Consider the following 17,263-nt stretch of genomic DNA (forward strand, 5'->3'; position numbering starts at 1 on the left):
TCTGTAGGTGTTACCTCATTTGGAAAGCCTTGAGAAACAGGAAAACATTTCTAACAAAATGTCATCTTTTCGAAGTCATTGTCCACATTTGGATTCAGTTGGTGAAATAACTAAAGAAGATTTAATACAAAAATCTCATGTAAGATAGAGGGCTTTTTTCCCTTCCTTTAAAAAACCATATTCATTTTTCTCTCAAACGTGGGTTTCTTTTTTTTAATAAATTACTACAATATCCTGTGTTCATGAATCCAGATTTTTATGTATGAACTTAATGAATGTCTGTTTGGCCGTGTTAATGGAATGGTGATGTTATCTCTGCGGTCTTCTTCGCACAGGGTTCTTGTCAGGATTGTAAAGTCAGAGGACCAAACCTTTGGGCATGCCTGGAGGTATGTGTGTGTTTCTTCTTAAAAGTTTGATATTATAAAAATTTATATCTGAATAAGGTGAACTAGATTTTTTTGACACAAGATTTCATAAATGAACATACTTTAAAAAGATTGTTATTGATAATAAAAATTAAACTTTGGGTATTAACTTACAATGCTTTTTGCAGAGTTTAGTAAATCACTAAAATATTTTACACTTTTTATTAGAGGTGACATATCTTTTAGCTTAAAAGTATTCTGATTATATTCTTTTGTGCCTGGTACCTTGTGGTTAAAATAACTAAGTTTGGAAGTCATTTAATCTTAAAGTTAAAATGTGATCAGAACTTCATTGTAAATGTAATTGTAATGCTTATTATTATAAATTTACATGTAATAAAATGCCTTATTTTCCTTTTTATATATTTATAGAATAGGTGTTCATATGTTGGCTGTGGTGAATCACAAGTGGATCATAGCACCATACATTCTCAGGTATGTATACAGAAAAATTTCATGCCAGACATTTTTTAAATATAGCCTGAGGAAAAAGAAAAACAAATACAACATTATTAATTCAAGTTGTCATTCAAAATTTTGTCCTTTTATTCTTTTTTTTTAATAAACAATGAGTTAAATCTTAGCTTATAAAAAGATGGGGACAGGAATTGCTGGAAAGGTCAATATTAGGTAATATGAGGTGGTAAGTAAAAGAGCAGTGATTTAAGAAATGTACCTCCAGGTGTATGGGTGATCCCTGGAAATATTAGGAGGATATGGAAGTTGAAGTCAAGACTAGAAGTCTAGGCTTATGACAGAGCCTGACTGACTTCAAGGCTCAACTCATATACCCTTTGCTCTACATCCTCCTTACTGGAGTCTCCTGTCTACATCACCTTGGTGGTTTGGTGCTTGTGTGTAATTCTGGGATGCTTCTTTTACAGATTAGATAGAGCTCCCATTCCAAACTACATTTCTTGAGAATGAACCATCTTTTTCATTTATATTTATCTCTACAGCATCAACTATTCTTGACAGGGTTCCTCAAGAAAATTACTTAAGACTCTTAGGCAACTTCATACATAATTAATTTACTTCTCTTTGGTGCATCTAGAATAGTGGTGTTATATGCCATTCTTGGGAGAACTGAGAAAATGGTCACTCAAATCATTTTCTGTAGGGCATTATTGTCTTGCAGAACTCCAGATGAGAAAGGCGAGAATTTCACGTATCCAAGATCATATATTCCCTATTGCTTGAGCTCTTTTGTGCTTTAATTCACGTCATTTGTATTCTTTTGCCATTCTGATGTCCTCGAACACTTACTGTGCTATTGTCAATTTTCTTGTGTCATGATTACTTGCTAACTGCAAAGCAGACTCTCATAACAACTCTTTGTTTATCTTTATAATGAATAGTGGTGAAAATAATAGAATAATTTTTGTAGTAGGCTTGGATATTGTTACTATTCGCTATGCTTTAGCAGTAGTGATTTATCTAAGTAATGTTTATTTGGTGCTCTGCTTTAAATCTTCTCTTTTGAATATATTGTTATTCATTAAAGGCCAGCAGTTTATCTTCTATGATCTTTTGAAAGGCTTTCAACTATAACTAATTTTGATTCCTCTTCTCTCTCTCTCATGAAATTATTCAGGAGACAAAGCATTATCTAACTGTGAACCTTACCACCCTTCGAGTTTGGTGTTATGCTTGCAGCAAAGAAGTATTTTTGGATAGGAAATTAGGAACTCAGCCTTCATTACCTCATGTAAAACCACTTCACCAAATACAAGAAAATGGCGTACAGGTAATAATTTAAATCCATGGAATTAAAATATTACATACTTTCAGAAGAGAATTACAGAATTTGTCATGTAGCTGAAATTTTAAAGAACCCTACTTCACCTTTATTTTACCAGGTTTCCATAATGTGCCTTTTTTTCCTCAAATGAGACATGGAATCTGGCCTTTTTTCTTTTGTAGAATGATAGATCAGGGTAAAATTGAGTCTCACACGTGTCTGTAGATGGAAAAGCACCTTATAGGTTTTAGAAACTTAAGCAACTAGGCTCTAGGAAAGATGATGGGCCTTCTTTAATAGGCCCTGATTCAACTATCTTTTCCTCATTTCCCTCCCTGCTTCACTCCCATGCCTATTATTGTGAATGTTTTACTAATTTATTGAAAACCAGATAGAATATATTAAACTTAACATCAATCTTTGACTACAAAATATGTGTGAACTTGCAAAGATTGCTCACTTAATTTTGAGAATTTTCAGGTTCTATAAAAATAGGAAAGGGAGGGACTTCATGGCAGCCCAGTGATTAAGACTCCATGCTTCCACTGTGGGGGGCATGGATTCGATTCTTGGTTGGGGAACCAAGATTCCACATGCCTTGCAGCGCCCCAGAGAAGAAAATAGGAAAGGGAAATGGAAAAATAAGAGTAGTTGGTGTCTACTTATTCTAATCATCATTTGATCTCTTTTAGTTAACACATCAGTGAGGTTTTTTTCCTGTGGGTTACAAAAATTACAGTGTGTTTCTAGAATTGTGTTCTTTGATGCCAATTCTTAAGATTTTTTTCTGTTGTATCTTTGTATTACATTCTGATGGTAGAAATTTGTGATAATAAATTTGTTTGCCTCACATATAATGTAACTTAAAGTGACTAGATTTTAGACAAGGTATACTTGTTGCATTTCTAGTTTCACAGTTGAATGACTCTAGTTCATAAATCATCATCACTATTTCTCCCCTGATACCTATTTATCATCCAGAAACACGTTTTTTGGTTTTGTTAATGCCATGGTAGTTTGAAAAGAACTTTGTGTGAACCCTCTTATACTATTAACAAAAACGTGATAATTAAAATTTAATCACATGAGGAACTGGTAACAATTTTTATATTAATCAAAGAATAAGTACAGATAGTTCACAAAGAAGAAATACAAATAAAAACACATCAAGAAAATAATCATCACTAACTAAAGAAAAATGTTAGAGCAGCCATCTGCCATTTCTACCTGATAGATTACAATTGCAACTCTCTTTTTTTAAGCAGTGACTTTTTAATATATATATAACTTATTTATTCATTTGTTATTTTATTTTTGGTTGCACTGGGTCTTCATTGCTATGAGAAGCCCACGCACCACAGAGAAGAGTAGCCCCCGCTCACCACAACTAGAGAAAGCCTGCGCCCATAACGAAGACCCAGTGCAACCTCTTAATGAATGCTGAATCTGGTTGAATAAGAATACTGATACTTTTCTGATAGCTTGTAAATAACTTTCTGGTGAGTTATTTTTATGACACATAAAAGACATGAATTTAAGTTCATACAACTTCCCAGTTATCTTGTTGTTACAGAAATTGCTCAGAAGAAAAAGTTATTTGTACAGATTTCTTTAGTGATATAAAATTTATAGACTATGTGAACCCAATTCATCAGAACATTAATTACAAGTTAGCAATATTGGAAATCAGTCAAATGTCATTAAGGTTTTTCAAACAGTATTCTAGGAGGTAAGATTTTGAACGATTTTTTTCTAAAAACTGTTCTGCTGCTGCTGCTAAGTCACTTCAGTCGTATCTGACTTTGTGCAACCCCATAGACTGCAGCCCACTAGGCTCCTCTGTCCATGGAATTCTCCAGGCAAGAGTACTGGAGTGGGTGCCATTTCCTCCTCCAATGCATGAAAGTGAAAAGTGAAAGTGAAGTCGCTCAGTCGTGTCTGACTCATAGCGACCCCATGGACTGCAGCCCACCACGCTCCTCCGTCCATGGGATTTTCCAGACAAGAGTACTGGAGTGGGGTGCCATTGCCTTCTCCGAAAAACTGTTCTACTTCTCTGTATTTCAATACAACAAAGTGAGAATATGGGCCTTCCCAAATGTCTAGTATCTACAAATGCCAGGAAGGTAAAGTAAATGTATAAAGTGGGTAGGTGTGAGTACATATGCATGCCATGTGGAAGAGGAATAGGCTGTAAAATTTGAGAACCAGAGCACGTGCTGAGTTGCATTCTGCTGTTCAATTTCAACCTCCCACTGATTTTTGCTAACTGGGTGCAATGTACTTTGAGCTTCTATTAGAAGAAAACTTGTAAAATTTGAGTGTTTTAAAAAAAAATTTAATTGGAGGATAATTGCTTTACAATATTATGTTGGTTTTTGTCATGCAGCAGCAAAATTTGATTTTTTTATGTGAGCTCTCCCAATGTTTAAAATATTGGCTCAAAAGTTTTGCTTTTGTTTAGGTGTTTGGCCTTTAAAAAAAAAATTTTTTTTTATTTAAATAATATGGACTGGCATTTGACCATCAAGTCACCAGTTGCAACCTCTTAAGTTAATCCAATTCTCAGGAATTAATTTTGGAATTTTAGAAAATATTTAATAAAACTATTTCATATGCATAAAAGGATAGAAAACAACTTCAGTAACAAGTATCAGGAGAGACTGTAGAAGTCTACAGACCAGTTGAGTAAAAAATTTTCTAAAAATTTAACCTAAGGATTTGTTTAAGCCTGCTATCTTTTCTGTTATCAAGGATTTTAAAATACCCAGTAACACAACATTAAAAACTCCTCTGGTTGCTGTGTTTGATGATCTGGATATAGAAGTAGAAGAGGAAGATGAACTTAAGGCAAGAGGTAAAATAATTCTCCGATATAACACACTCCTTTGTATGCCATTGCCCATTTCTGTAGGGAACTATATTGTGAAAATTTCAAAGTCTAGAGGTGATAAGATAATTATAAAAATAAATTCTAGGAACCAAACTATTTGTTAATGCTTTTTTTAAAAAAGTCACCAGTTTGTATAATTAATCAAGGAGCATTTTAAGTTCTAACTTTTTTTTATTTACTGCATTATGCATCATTTGAAAATACCAAGGAAATATCCTTTTGTTTTTAATGATGCATGAGTGAAAGTCATGCTAGTTGGCAATATTTGATTGTAAGAAATCAATAAAGTAATTGTATTATTTAAAAGCTGAAATTTTACCTAGAAAAATTATTTGTAAAAAAAGCAAACTGACAGTTTTGATACTTGGTTTCTTTGGCATCACTTTACTAAAGCCCACAGTATAAACTATCTGTATATATAGTTTTGTACAAACTTTTATATTTTACAATTCATATAAGGGAATCTTAGCCCTTTAAGAGTATATCTAAATAATTTTCTGAAAATTATCACTTTGGTGTAAGTCTGATCCCTCTTTGAGTTGTTCAAGTTGTTGCTATTTGTATTTCTATAATGTATTTTGTATTTCCTTACCATAGCTTAGGAACCATAATAATTACCTAGTTATGTACTTGGTGAACACTCATAAAGTTGAGTCATTGAATTATTGAATGATGACATAATATAATTTTTCTTAATAGGTCTTACAGGTTTGAAAAATATTGGAAATACTTGTTATATGAATGCAGCTTTGCAGGCTCTTTCTAACTGGTAAGTAGATAAATTAATTTTGTTAGTATAGTTGTTTAAAGTTATTCTTGGAGCAGAAAACCATGATGCTATAGTATGCTTAGAAAAAAAAGAGAAGTGAGAGAGGGAAAAGAAATATAATAGTAATAATGAAAAGTTAATAATTATATTTAGTCTCCCTAGCCAACAGGATCCCATTAATCCCTTGCTGTACCTCTTCCTCACCCTTCTCAACACATGAAATGCCTTCACATAAATTATCTGGATCAACTAAAACCTAAATGTACAAATATTCCTGAAAAAGTTTTCCTCTTTCTTGTTAATTAACTCCTAAGGTAGAGTAAGCAAGAAACTGAGTTGGGACATAATCCATTGTTGTCCCCATAGGGTTACTACTCTGTGCCTGTGGTTTCCTAAGAATGCTGGTCCTGGCTTAGCTCCTAGGGAGTTGTATGTCTTTGAGGAAGTTGTTTGTTTTTACATCTAGAAAAGGAGGAGCTTGAACTAATTCCTCTAATCATTTTTCATTCAGAGATCCTAGGAAAATATTTTATATTCTTCTGTAGGTGGACAGTCTCTAATAAAGCAGTTAGGGTTTTTTTTTTTTGTTTTCCCTCAGTCTTAGTCCTGTGACGAGGTAGATGCAGTATGAAATGTTCTGTAGATGATCCACCCAGGGAAGAGAGGGAAAGTCATAGAATCAAGTTCTGAGGAACCCTAATATTTAGACACCTGATTAGAGCAGAAAAAAATAATAAAGAGGGGAAAGAGTTGCCAGAGAGGAAAAGAAGAAAAGTAGAAAAGTGATCTGACAGCATTGAGGTCTCTAATATTGTGGGTCAAATCTGCTGATGTGCTCAGCAAAATAATGAGGAAATGAATGTGAAGCTGTAAAAGGGAGCAAAGAAATAATAGATACAGTGCTTTATTTGTCATAGTTCATTGAATGACTAGAAGTCAATCAGTATTAAGCTTTGACTCGATTCTAAAATTTCTTTTTTTTTTTTTAAACTAGCCCGCCTTTGACGCAGTTTTTTCTTGATTGTGGAGGACTGGCTCGAACAGATAAGAAACCAGCTATTTGTAAAAGTTATCTCAAACTGATGACAGAGCTCTGGCATAAAAGCAGGTATATACTTATTATATTTTCTTTATTATATTTAAACTGAATTTTGTAAATATTTGCACGTGCATTTATAGAGACGTAAAAAGTAGAAGAGAGACAGATTGCAGCATTCAATTTTGGCTACATTACATTTGAAAATGAATATCCAAATGAAGTGTCTGGACTGGAGATAAAATGTTGAATTGCTGCAGTGGCTGTTACACTTGTGAATTTTGTAGACATTCTCACAATGCTAAAATCAGACCATAGAGACATATATGAATGTTTATTTTTCTGCTTATATTTATTTGCTCTAAGTGTAGCATTAGATGAGTAATTGTCTGCTATAAAGTTTTTTGTATTACAACTCTTAGTCATTTATCCCTATTGAGTATTACCTGGCTCTAATATTTCCAAGTTCCTTACTCTATAGCTAGAACTTGCCCTTAACTGCTATGTTTAAGTTTCTTTGCTCTGAAACTATGAACTTCATATTCTTAGAAGTTTATTAAACTTCAGAAGTGTCATAGTACAGGATTCTAGATGATTAAATCTCTTATGGTTTACTTTTCATTTTTGTTTCCATGGGTATTTGATAACTGGTTTAAAATTTTTATTTAGGTGGTGTACTAGATATCCTTATCTTAATTTTGCCAGGCATTTTAAGTAATTAAAATATTATTTTAAGTAACTAGTATTTTTTGAAAAATTGTATGGTAGAACATAGATATTTCTTTAGGGGAGAGAGGAATAAATTATAGCTTAACTATAAAAAATAAGCTATTTTCATGAACTTTTGAAGCTTAATACTGGGCCACTTTGAATGATTTTTTTGAAACATGAACACTTTTCAGTTTGACTCTTTGAATTTTTGATTTCTCATTTCTAAAATAAAAATTAGGGCCTTGCCCGGTAGTCTAGTGGTTAGGACGCTCAGTTTCCAGTGCAGGGTTGGATTCCCTAGTCAGAAAACTAAGATCCACATGCTACAAGGCATAGTCAAAAATAAATTAAAAAAATAATTGCTGGATACTTAAAAAAAAAAAAACTAACTAAAAATCACAAGTTTCTTCCTAAAAATGTTTTCTTCCTCAGGCCAGGATCAGTTGTGCCTACTACTCTGTTTCAAGGAATTAAAACTGTAAATCCAACATTTCGGGGGTATTCTCAGCAGGTAGGTCTTTATTGCTTAGAAATTTTAAATTTGGGGGTGTGTAATTATGCCAGTATTTTCTAGTGCTTTTATTTATTTATTTTTTTAAATTTTATTTTATTTTTAAACTTTACAATATTGTATTAGTTTTGCCAGATATCGAAATGAATCCACCACAGGTGTACCTGTGTTCCCCTTCTAGTGCTTTTAGCTTTGAAAAGTTTCACATCCAGAGATAAATTTTAACTTATATTTTCTGTATTTTATAGTTAAATATTTTTTTTCATATTTGGAAAGGTTTATTAGCAAATTAGAATTTAAGAGCAAAGAAATACAATCCAATAGATAACAAATATTCAGTATTGTATAATTTAAATCTTCCAGGGGTAAACAAGGTTTGACAGAAAGAAAATTCATAAAATAACTTCAATAGTACGTCACTGTAAAAGTGAAAATCTATTTTCATACAACAGGCTATAAAGTAGCTGAATGCTACCCCACCACCAGAATGCATTATGCCTTGCTGCTAAGTTGCTTCAGTCGTGTCCGACTCTGTGCGACCCCATAGACGGCAACCTACCTGGCTCCCCCGTTCCTGGGATTCTCCAGGCAAGAACACTGGAGTGGGGTGCCATTTCCTTCTCCATATAGTTAAATATTTTAATACTGTCATTTATTTCACATTACAATATGATCCAAATTTAATTTTTCACATACAGCTAACAAATGTAGCAAACAACAGATTTAAGAATTTTCTTAATCTGTTTTTAAAAGTTTCTTCATTAATTTTTGTGCTTACATTAATATATAATAGGTCTAGTTCTGGACTTTCTAATCTACTTCATTGACCTGTAATTTTTTTAATTGATACCAGTGGCAGTTTGGGGAGGAGGCAATGGCACCCCACTCCAGTACTCTTGCCTGGAAAATCCCATGGACAGAGGAGCCTGGTAGGCTGCAGTCCATGGGGTTGCTAGGAGTTGGACACGACTGAGCGACTTCACTTTCACTTTTCACTTTCATGCATTGGAGGAGGAAATGGCAACCACTCCAGTGTTCTTGCCTGGAGAATCCCAGGGACAGGGGAGCCTGGTGGGCTGCCGTCTCTGGGGTCGCATAGAGTTCGACACGACTGAAACGACTCAGCAGCAGCAGTGGCAGTTTCAATTATTGTTGTTTTATGTAATATTTTTTCACATTAATACCTAATCTTCACATATGTTTCCTTTGTTCAAAGAAATACCTGTTCCCTATTAACTTTTTCTTGTACAAATTCCTGTATCATAGGGACTTCCCTGATGGTCCGGGGGCTAAGTCTGTGTGCTCCCAATGCAGGAGGCCCAGATTTGATCTCTGGTCAGGGAACTAGATGCTACATGCTGCAGCAGAGCTTGCATGTTATAACTAAAAAAAAATCTCACATTAAAAAAATTTTTTAAAATCTCACATAAGGTCCTAAGTGCCTCAGCTAAGACCCAGTGAAAGAAAAAAGTGAAAGTGAAAGTCTCTTAGTCGTGTCTGACTCTTTGCGGCCCCATGGACTTCTCATGGACCCCATGGACCCCATGAAATTCCCCAGGCCAGAATACTGGAGTGTGTAGCTGTTCCCTTCTCCAGGGGATCTTCCCAACCCAGTGATCAAACCCAGGTCTCCCTCATTACAGGCAGATTCTTTATCAGCTGAGCCACAAGGGAAACCCAAGAATACTGAGTGGGTAGCCTATCCCTTCTCCAGCGAATCCTCCTGATCCAGGAATTGAACCGGGGTCTCCTGCATTGCAGGCAGATTCAGACCCGGTACAGCCAAATAATTAATACATAAATTTGTTTTAAAAAATTCCTGGATCACAGACACTGATTTAGTAGATGTAACTTCAGTTCAGTCGCTCAGTTGCTCAGTCGTGTCCGACTCTTTGTGAACCCATGAATTGCAGCACGCCAGGCCTCCCTGTCCGCCACCAACTCCCGGAGTTCACTGAGACTCACGTCCATCGAGTCAGTGATACCATCCAGCCATCTCATCCTCTGTCGTCCCCTTCTCCTCCTGCCCCCAATCCCTCCCAGCATCAGAGTCTTTTCCAATGAGTCAACTCTTCGCATGAGGTGGCCAAAGTACTGGAGTTTCAGCTTTAGCATCAGTCCTTCCAAAGAAATCCCAGGGCTGATGTCCTTCAGAATGGACTGGTTGGATCTCCTTGCAATCCAAGGGACTCTCAAGAGTCTTCTCCAACACCACAGTTCAAAAGCATCAGTTCTTTGGCATTCAGCTTTCTTCATAGTCCAACTCTCACATCCATACATGACTACTGGAAAAACCATAGCCTTAACTAGATGGACCTTTGTTGGCAAAGTAATGTCTCTGCTTTTCAATATGCTATCTAGGTTGGTCATAATTTCCTTCCAAGGAGTAAGTAAGTGTCTTTTAATTTCATGGCTGCAGTCACCATCTGCAGTGATTTTGGAGCCCAGAAAAATAAAGTCTGACACTGTTTCCACTGTTTCCCCCTCTATTTCCCATGAAGTGACGGGACCCGATGCCATGATCTTCGTTTTCTGAATGTTGAGCTTTAAGTCGACCTTTTCACTCTCTACTTTCACTTTCATCAAGAGGCTTTTTAGTTCCTCTTCACTTTCTACCATAAGGGTGGTGTCATCTGCATATCTGAGGTTATTGATATTTCTCCTGGCAATCTTGATTCCAGCTTGTGCTTCTTCCAGCCCATCTGGATGTACTCTGTATATAAGTACACGTTATTTCTCATGATGTACTCTGCGTATAAGTTAAATAAGCAGGGTAACAATATACAGCCTTAACGTACTCCTTTTCCTATTTGGAACCAGTCTGTTGTTCTATGTCCAGTTCTAACTGTTGCTTCCTGACCTGCATATAGGTTTCTCAAGAGGCAGGTCAGGTGGTCTGGTATTCCCATCTCTTGAAGAATTTTCCGGTTTATTGTGATCCACACAGTCAAAGGCTTTGGCATAGTCAATAAAGCAGAAATAGATGTTTTTCTGGAACTCTTTTGCTTTTTCCATGATCCAGCAGATGTTGGCAGTTTGATCTCTGGTTCCTCTGCCTTTTCTAAAACTAGCTTGAACATCTGGAAGTTCACGGTTCATATATCACTGAAGCCTGGCTTGGAGAATTTTTACTAGCGTGTGAGATGAGTGCAATTGTGCAATAGTTTGAGCATTCTTTGGCATTGCCTTTCTTTGGGATTGGAATGAAAACTAATCTTTTCCAGTCCTGTGGCCACTGCTGAGTTTTCCAAATTTGCTGGCATATTGAGTGCAGCACTTTCACAGCATCATCTTTAAGTATTTGAAAGAGCTCCACTGGAATTCCATCACCTGCACCAGCTTTGTTTGTAGTGATGCTTTCTAAGGCCCACTTGACTTCACATTCCAGGATGTCTGGCTGTAGGTGAGTGATCACACCATCTTGATTATCTTGGTCGTGAAGATTTTTTTTGGACAGTTCTTCTGTGTATTCCTGCCATCTCTTTTTAATATCTTCTGCTTCTGTTAGGTCCATACCATTTCTGTCCTTTATCGAGCCCATCTTTTAATGAAATGTTCCCTTGGTATCTCTGATTTTCTTGAAGAGATCTCTAGTCTTTCCCATTCTGTTGTTTTCCTCTATTTCTTTACATTGATTGCTGAGGAAGGCTTTCTTAACTCTTCTTGCTATTCTTTGGAACTCTGCATTTAGATGCTTATATCTTTCCTTTTCTCCTTTGCTTTTCGCTTCTCTTCTTTTCACAGCTATTTGTAAGGCCTCCTCAGACAGCCATTTTGTCTTTTTGCATTTCTTTTCCATGGGGATGGTCTTGATCCCTGTCTCCTGTACAATGTCACGAACCTCATTCCATAGTTAGGCACTCTATCTATCAGATTCAGTCCCTTAAATCTATTTCTCACTCCCACTGTATAATCATAAGGGATTTGATTTAGGTTATACCTGAATGGTCTAGTGGTTTTCCCTACTTTGTTCAATTTAAGTCTGAATTTGGCAATAAGGAGTTCATGATCTGAGCCACAGTCAGGTCCCTGTCTTGTTTTTGCTGACTGTATAGAGCTTCTCCATCTTTGCCTGCAAAGAATATAATCAGTCTGATTTCGGTGTTGACCATCTGATGATGTCCATGTGTAGAGCCTTCTCTTGTTTTGTTGGAAGAGGGTGTTTGCTATGACCAGTGCGTTCTCTTGGCAAAACTCTATTAGCCTTTGCCCTGCTTCATTCCGTATTCCAAGACCAAATTTGCCTGTTACTCCAGGTGTTTCTTGACTTCCTACTTTTGCATTCCAGTCCCCTATAATGAAAAGGACATCTTTTTTGGGTGTTAGTTTTAAAAGGTTGATGTAACTTGGGGGCTATGAATTTGTATTTTTGATAAACATTCTAGATTGATCAAGGATTTTGAGACATAGTACAAAATTAGATAAAGCTTTAATTTTAAGTCAAACATACTTGAATTTGATATCTCTCTGAATTATTATTGTCTGATGAGGCAAATCCACATTTTCTTTACACCTTACTCCTTAAGTTTTTTTTTTTCAGTAACAGCAGTACTAAAGCTACTTTCAGATCATCTTCAGCTTTTTGTTCTTTTTTTTTTTTAAGTTTTTCTTGAGATACATCTTCAGTTTTTCATTACTTTTGTTTTCTAACTTTTTTTTGTTTTTTAACTTTTTAGAACTTAGGACATCCTATCCCACCAGTGCCCTATGTTCTGCGAAGTTGTATATCTACAGTGTAGTGCTACATGTGTAGAAATCAATTGCTAACCACATTTTGTCTCTCAAGGTTTTCTCTCAAGTTTCTGCATACACATATTTTTAATGAAATGGTACTGTCTATGTTGCTTACATATAATAGGATGCTCAAGAATTCCTTCGATGTTTAATGGATCTGCTTCATGAAGAATTGAAAGAACAAGTCATGGAAGTAGAAGAGGATCCTCAAACTATAATGACTGAAGAGACCATGGAGGAAGACAAGAGCCAGTCAGATGTAGATTTTCAGTCCTGCGAATCTTGTAGCAGCAGTGATAAAGCTGAAAATGAAAATGGCTCTAGAAGCTTTTCTGAAGATAATAATGAGACAACAATGTTAATTCAGGATGATGAGAACAATTCAGAAATGTCAAAAGATTGGCAAAAAGAGAAGATGTGCAACAAGATTAATAAAGTACATTCTGAAGGAGAATTAGATAAAGATAGAGACTCTGTATCTGAAACAGCTGATTTGAACAACCAGGAAACTGTCAAAGTGCAAATACACAGCAGAGCTTCAGGTGACAATTTTTATAATTTGCAAATGATAGTGTTCCATTTGTGGACAAAGGGTGCAAGATATGTGTTCAAGATTATGTTTGTAATTTTACTGTTTTCTAAAATAACAATATTTTGTGTGTAGTTTGTGACCTTATAGTTCAGCCATACTAATTTAAAGAAGTAAGGAGGGGCTTTCCCTGGGAGCCCAGTGGTTAAGACTGTGCTTCCACTACAGGGAGTATAGGTTCTATCCGTATTCGGGGATCTGAGATCCCACATGCTGTGTGGTACAGCCAAAAAAAAAGAGGGAATTAAATAGATGTTACTTTTGCGCTTTCTAGTTTAACTAGTAGCTTACTGCTGCTGCTAAGCTGCTTCAATCGTGTCTAACTCTGCGACCCCATAGACAGCAGCCCACAAGGCTCCCCCGTCCCTGGGATTCTCCAGGCAAGAACACTGGAGTGGTCTAACTAGTAGAGTTTAGTAATATTGGCATGTGAGTATTAAGTTAGTGTCATTTAAAGCAGATTTGTAAAACAGCAAAATAATCCAAATTATAGACTATTAGATTTAGATTGCTGTCATTTGAGTCATGTCAGTTACAAAATATTTAGTGTATGCTTGGCATAGGAGTTTAATGTATTATAATGAACTCTGTTATGAGAGATTATACCACAGTCCTGGTCACTGTTCTTTTGAGAAAGAGCAAGTGGCCAAATGAAAGACAGTTGAGTTGTTTTGCATTTTACATTTATTTTTTCTTGGGTTAACTTGTCTTAGCTTAATGTGGTCTTTAATTCTCCAAACCACAGAAAATCAAACCGTTAGAGGTTCAGATTCTCTGATCTTAAAATAAATGGCAGACAAGGAACATAAAAACTTTTATCTTCTATAATTACTGAATAGTGGGCAGTACTGAATTTACTAAGGTTTTTGAATGAACCCAACTTTTTTCTGGAGAAGAAGGATATTTCCTTAACCACAGGAATACTCGTGGTTCAGTGCGTTAATATTGTGCAGTAATACTTGTGTGCAGTGCATAAATGCCTTCTAGTCAAGAAAACCTGTCAGGCCCCTTGATTATACTGACATAATGTTTAGACGTTTAGATGTGGTTAGAAGTTGTTTAATCATTAGTTATGTAAAATTTCATTATTGAAAGACTTAGCAGTCTGCTATCTAGCCTTTCCTCATAAAAAACCTAATTAAGTGACCTACTAGTTCTTTATTGTTCCATAACAAGTCTATTCTTACAATTAGTAACTAATTGATGACCTAGATCAGGGATCTGAGCTTTTACATTTTCTGATTGAAAAATGTGACAAAGACGATAAGTGAAGAGAAGGGAAGTCACTCAGTCGTGTCTGACTCTTTGCGACCCCATGGACAATAGCCTACCAGACTCTGCCGTCCATGCGATTCTCCAGGCAAGAGTACTGGAGTGGGCTGCCATTTCCTTCTCCAGGGGATCTTCCCAACCCAGGAATCAAACCCTGGTCTCCTGCATTGCAGACAGACGCTTTACCGTCTGAGCCACCAGGGAAGCCCAAAATATGTAACATCTGGTCTTTTGTAGGGATCATTTGCTAATCTCTGGTCTTCCCTGACCTAGATTGTATTAACTTTATTCCCTTCTAAAAGGCCTAGAGTGAGTCTCCTCCTCTCCTCCTATTTTCTTCCCCTAGTATTATCAGTCTACTTTTAGTCATGGTTGAGATAGTAATGAGAAATGCTTCTGTGAAAGTCATAAAAGTCATTTCTTGTGCATTATCTGGAAAAATCTCTGAAATCATTGTTTCAGCGTCTTTTATGTACACTTCTCTTTTCTTCACTCAAATGCTTTTTTAGCAGTCTCTCGCCATGAAACTATGTTATATACTAGGAATCCAACAGCAAATCAAGATAGCTCTCATAGAGCTTATATTTTCTTTATTCATAATTTAATGCTCAAAAAATGATGTTTTTTTCTGACAGAGGGTTTTATTTCCTTTTATTACAGTAAGAATAAAATAATTTATAATTATTTCATGCCCAAATTTCTTCCTGGATTTTGATTACTATGTTAGTTTGGGAAGATAATCTCTTTTTCTCCCATATGGTTTTAAAGCTTTCAAAAACTGCCCCAATTTGCTTTAGTTTTTTAAATACTAAATTAGGACAAATACAGTCCTCTTCCGCTTTATATTTCCACTGCACACTTTCTGTATTGCCTACAACAGTAATGTGTTATCAACATTAATAATAACATTAACAGTAATTAATGCTTACTCACTTAGCAAGCATAATGTCTGTTGAGTGTTTCACCTGACATTTATTAATGTGAATTGTGTTCAAAATCTCAAATGAAAAAAGCTTTCTTTGACAGGTGGAATAATTTTACTATTTAAGGTAATAATACAAATTTTAAATATTACAGAATATATTACTGATGTCCATTTGAATGACCTGTCTACACCACAGATCCTCCCATCAAATGAAGGTGTTAATCCAAGATTATCAGCAAGCCCTCCTAAATCAGGCAATTTGTGGCCAGGATTGCCACCCACACATAAAAAAGGTAGAAGTTTCAGTTACTCAGGTTTCTTTGCTTTGATAGTTTAAAGTGTTAATTATGAAATATTATTCAGGCTTTTTAAAATTGACAGCATCATTTTATACAGCCATGATTTAAAATATTTTTGTGTGTGTGGCACAAATTTATGTATGACAGAGTTGACTCTTTTGGCATAGGGTTCTGAGTTTCAGCGCATGCATAGATTGTTAGGACCCCCACCACAAACACAGTGTAGAACAGTTCCAGCTCCCCAGAGAAGTCCCTCATAGTACTGTTCCATCCATCGTACTGTTCCATTCCCTCCCAAGGCCCCAGCCTATCTGTTCTCTATTCCTACTGTTTTTCCTTTTCCAGAATGTCATATACATGTAATCATAAAGCACATAGTCTTTTGAAATAGGCTGCTTTCACTTAGCTTAATGCATTTGAGATACAGTCACATTACATGTCTGAATAGTTCTTTTTTATTACTTAGTATTTCATTGTGTGACTGAACTCAGTGAGTATACTCACTGAAGGATATTTGAGTTTGTTTCCAGTTTTTGGCAGTTAAATAAATATTTATGTACTAGTTTCTGTATGAACATAAATTGTCACTTGTTCAGGGTAAACACCTGGATGTGGGATGATTGGGTTTTATGTTTTATGCTTAATGTTGCGTGAAGTTAAAGAGTCTTTATGACTTTGTGTTAGAATTATTTAAAGACATCAAAGACATAAAAAGCATGATCCATAAATGAAAAAAAATCTTTCTTGGCAAATTATTAAGAGAATGAAAAGATTGGGAGAAAATATTTGTAAACCACATAGCTGACAGAGGACTTGTATCTAGAATATATAAAGAACTCTCAAAAACTTAATAGAATCCTTTCTTCAAATAAAGCCTTACTTGGAAGCAACAACAAATAAGTAAAAGCATGACTGTTCTGGTTGAAGTCAAGATGGGGAGACTGAACCCTTTCTATTTCGTCACGGTTTCTCTTTGAGGATTTTTGGTTGTTTTTTGTGTTTTCTTTAGGTAGTGCTTTTGAATGGTATTTTGACAGATTTTTTCAGCAGAGTAATTTTGCTGTTAATAGTTTCAGAAAAAATGTAAAGAAACTTTTGATTTCTAAAAGAAAAAATTCTTCTATACTTGTTTTTCAATCCTAGTTCAATCTGCATTATCTCCAAAGAGAAAAAAACAGCACAAGAAATACCGAAGTGTTATTTCAGACATATTTGATGGAACAATCATTAGTTCAGTTCAGTGTCTGACTTGTGACAGGGTGAGTATGTGAGAATTATAATACACAGGAAATTTCTTTCAAATGCTTTAAAAAAAACTGACGATGGTATGAGAAGTTTTAATTCCTTCTCTTTGC

General features: G+C 35.5%; 1 protein-coding gene across 5 annotated transcripts in view; it reads left to right on the top strand.

Annotated features, from left to right (window-relative positions):
- The window catches only part of USP33 (ubiquitin specific peptidase 33), a 59,173-nt gene that overhangs the window by 23,672 nt on the left and 18,238 nt on the right, over positions 1–17,263 (top strand). For 3 of the 5 annotated variants that reach the window (XM_061411526.1, XM_061411527.1, XM_061411530.1), the window contains 11 exons: positions 8–139; positions 336–389; positions 801–863; positions 2,023–2,175; positions 4,924–5,026; positions 5,762–5,831; positions 6,826–6,939; positions 8,011–8,089; positions 12,948–13,365; positions 15,762–15,902; positions 17,052–17,167. In XM_061411526.1, coding sequence (XP_061267510.1) covers positions 59–139; positions 336–389; positions 801–863; positions 2,023–2,175; positions 4,924–5,026; positions 5,762–5,831; positions 6,826–6,939; positions 8,011–8,089; positions 12,948–13,365; positions 15,762–15,902; positions 17,052–17,167 — 1,392 coding nt within the window. In that variant the 5' untranslated portion in view covers positions 8–58. Of the gene's footprint in view, positions 1–7; positions 140–335; positions 390–800; positions 864–2,022; positions 2,176–3,516; positions 3,669–4,923; positions 5,027–5,761; positions 5,832–6,825; positions 6,940–8,010; positions 8,090–12,947; positions 13,366–15,761; positions 15,903–17,051; positions 17,168–17,263 lie in introns of those variants that run through there. The other 2 variants (XM_061411528.1, XM_061411529.1) reach the window with 2 other exon arrangements.

The sequence above is a fragment of the Bos javanicus genome, chromosome 3 (genome assembly GCF_032452875.1).
Source record: "Bos javanicus breed banteng chromosome 3, ARS-OSU_banteng_1.0, whole genome shotgun sequence".
Classification (NCBI taxonomy): domain Eukaryota; kingdom Metazoa; phylum Chordata; class Mammalia; order Artiodactyla; family Bovidae; genus Bos; species Bos javanicus.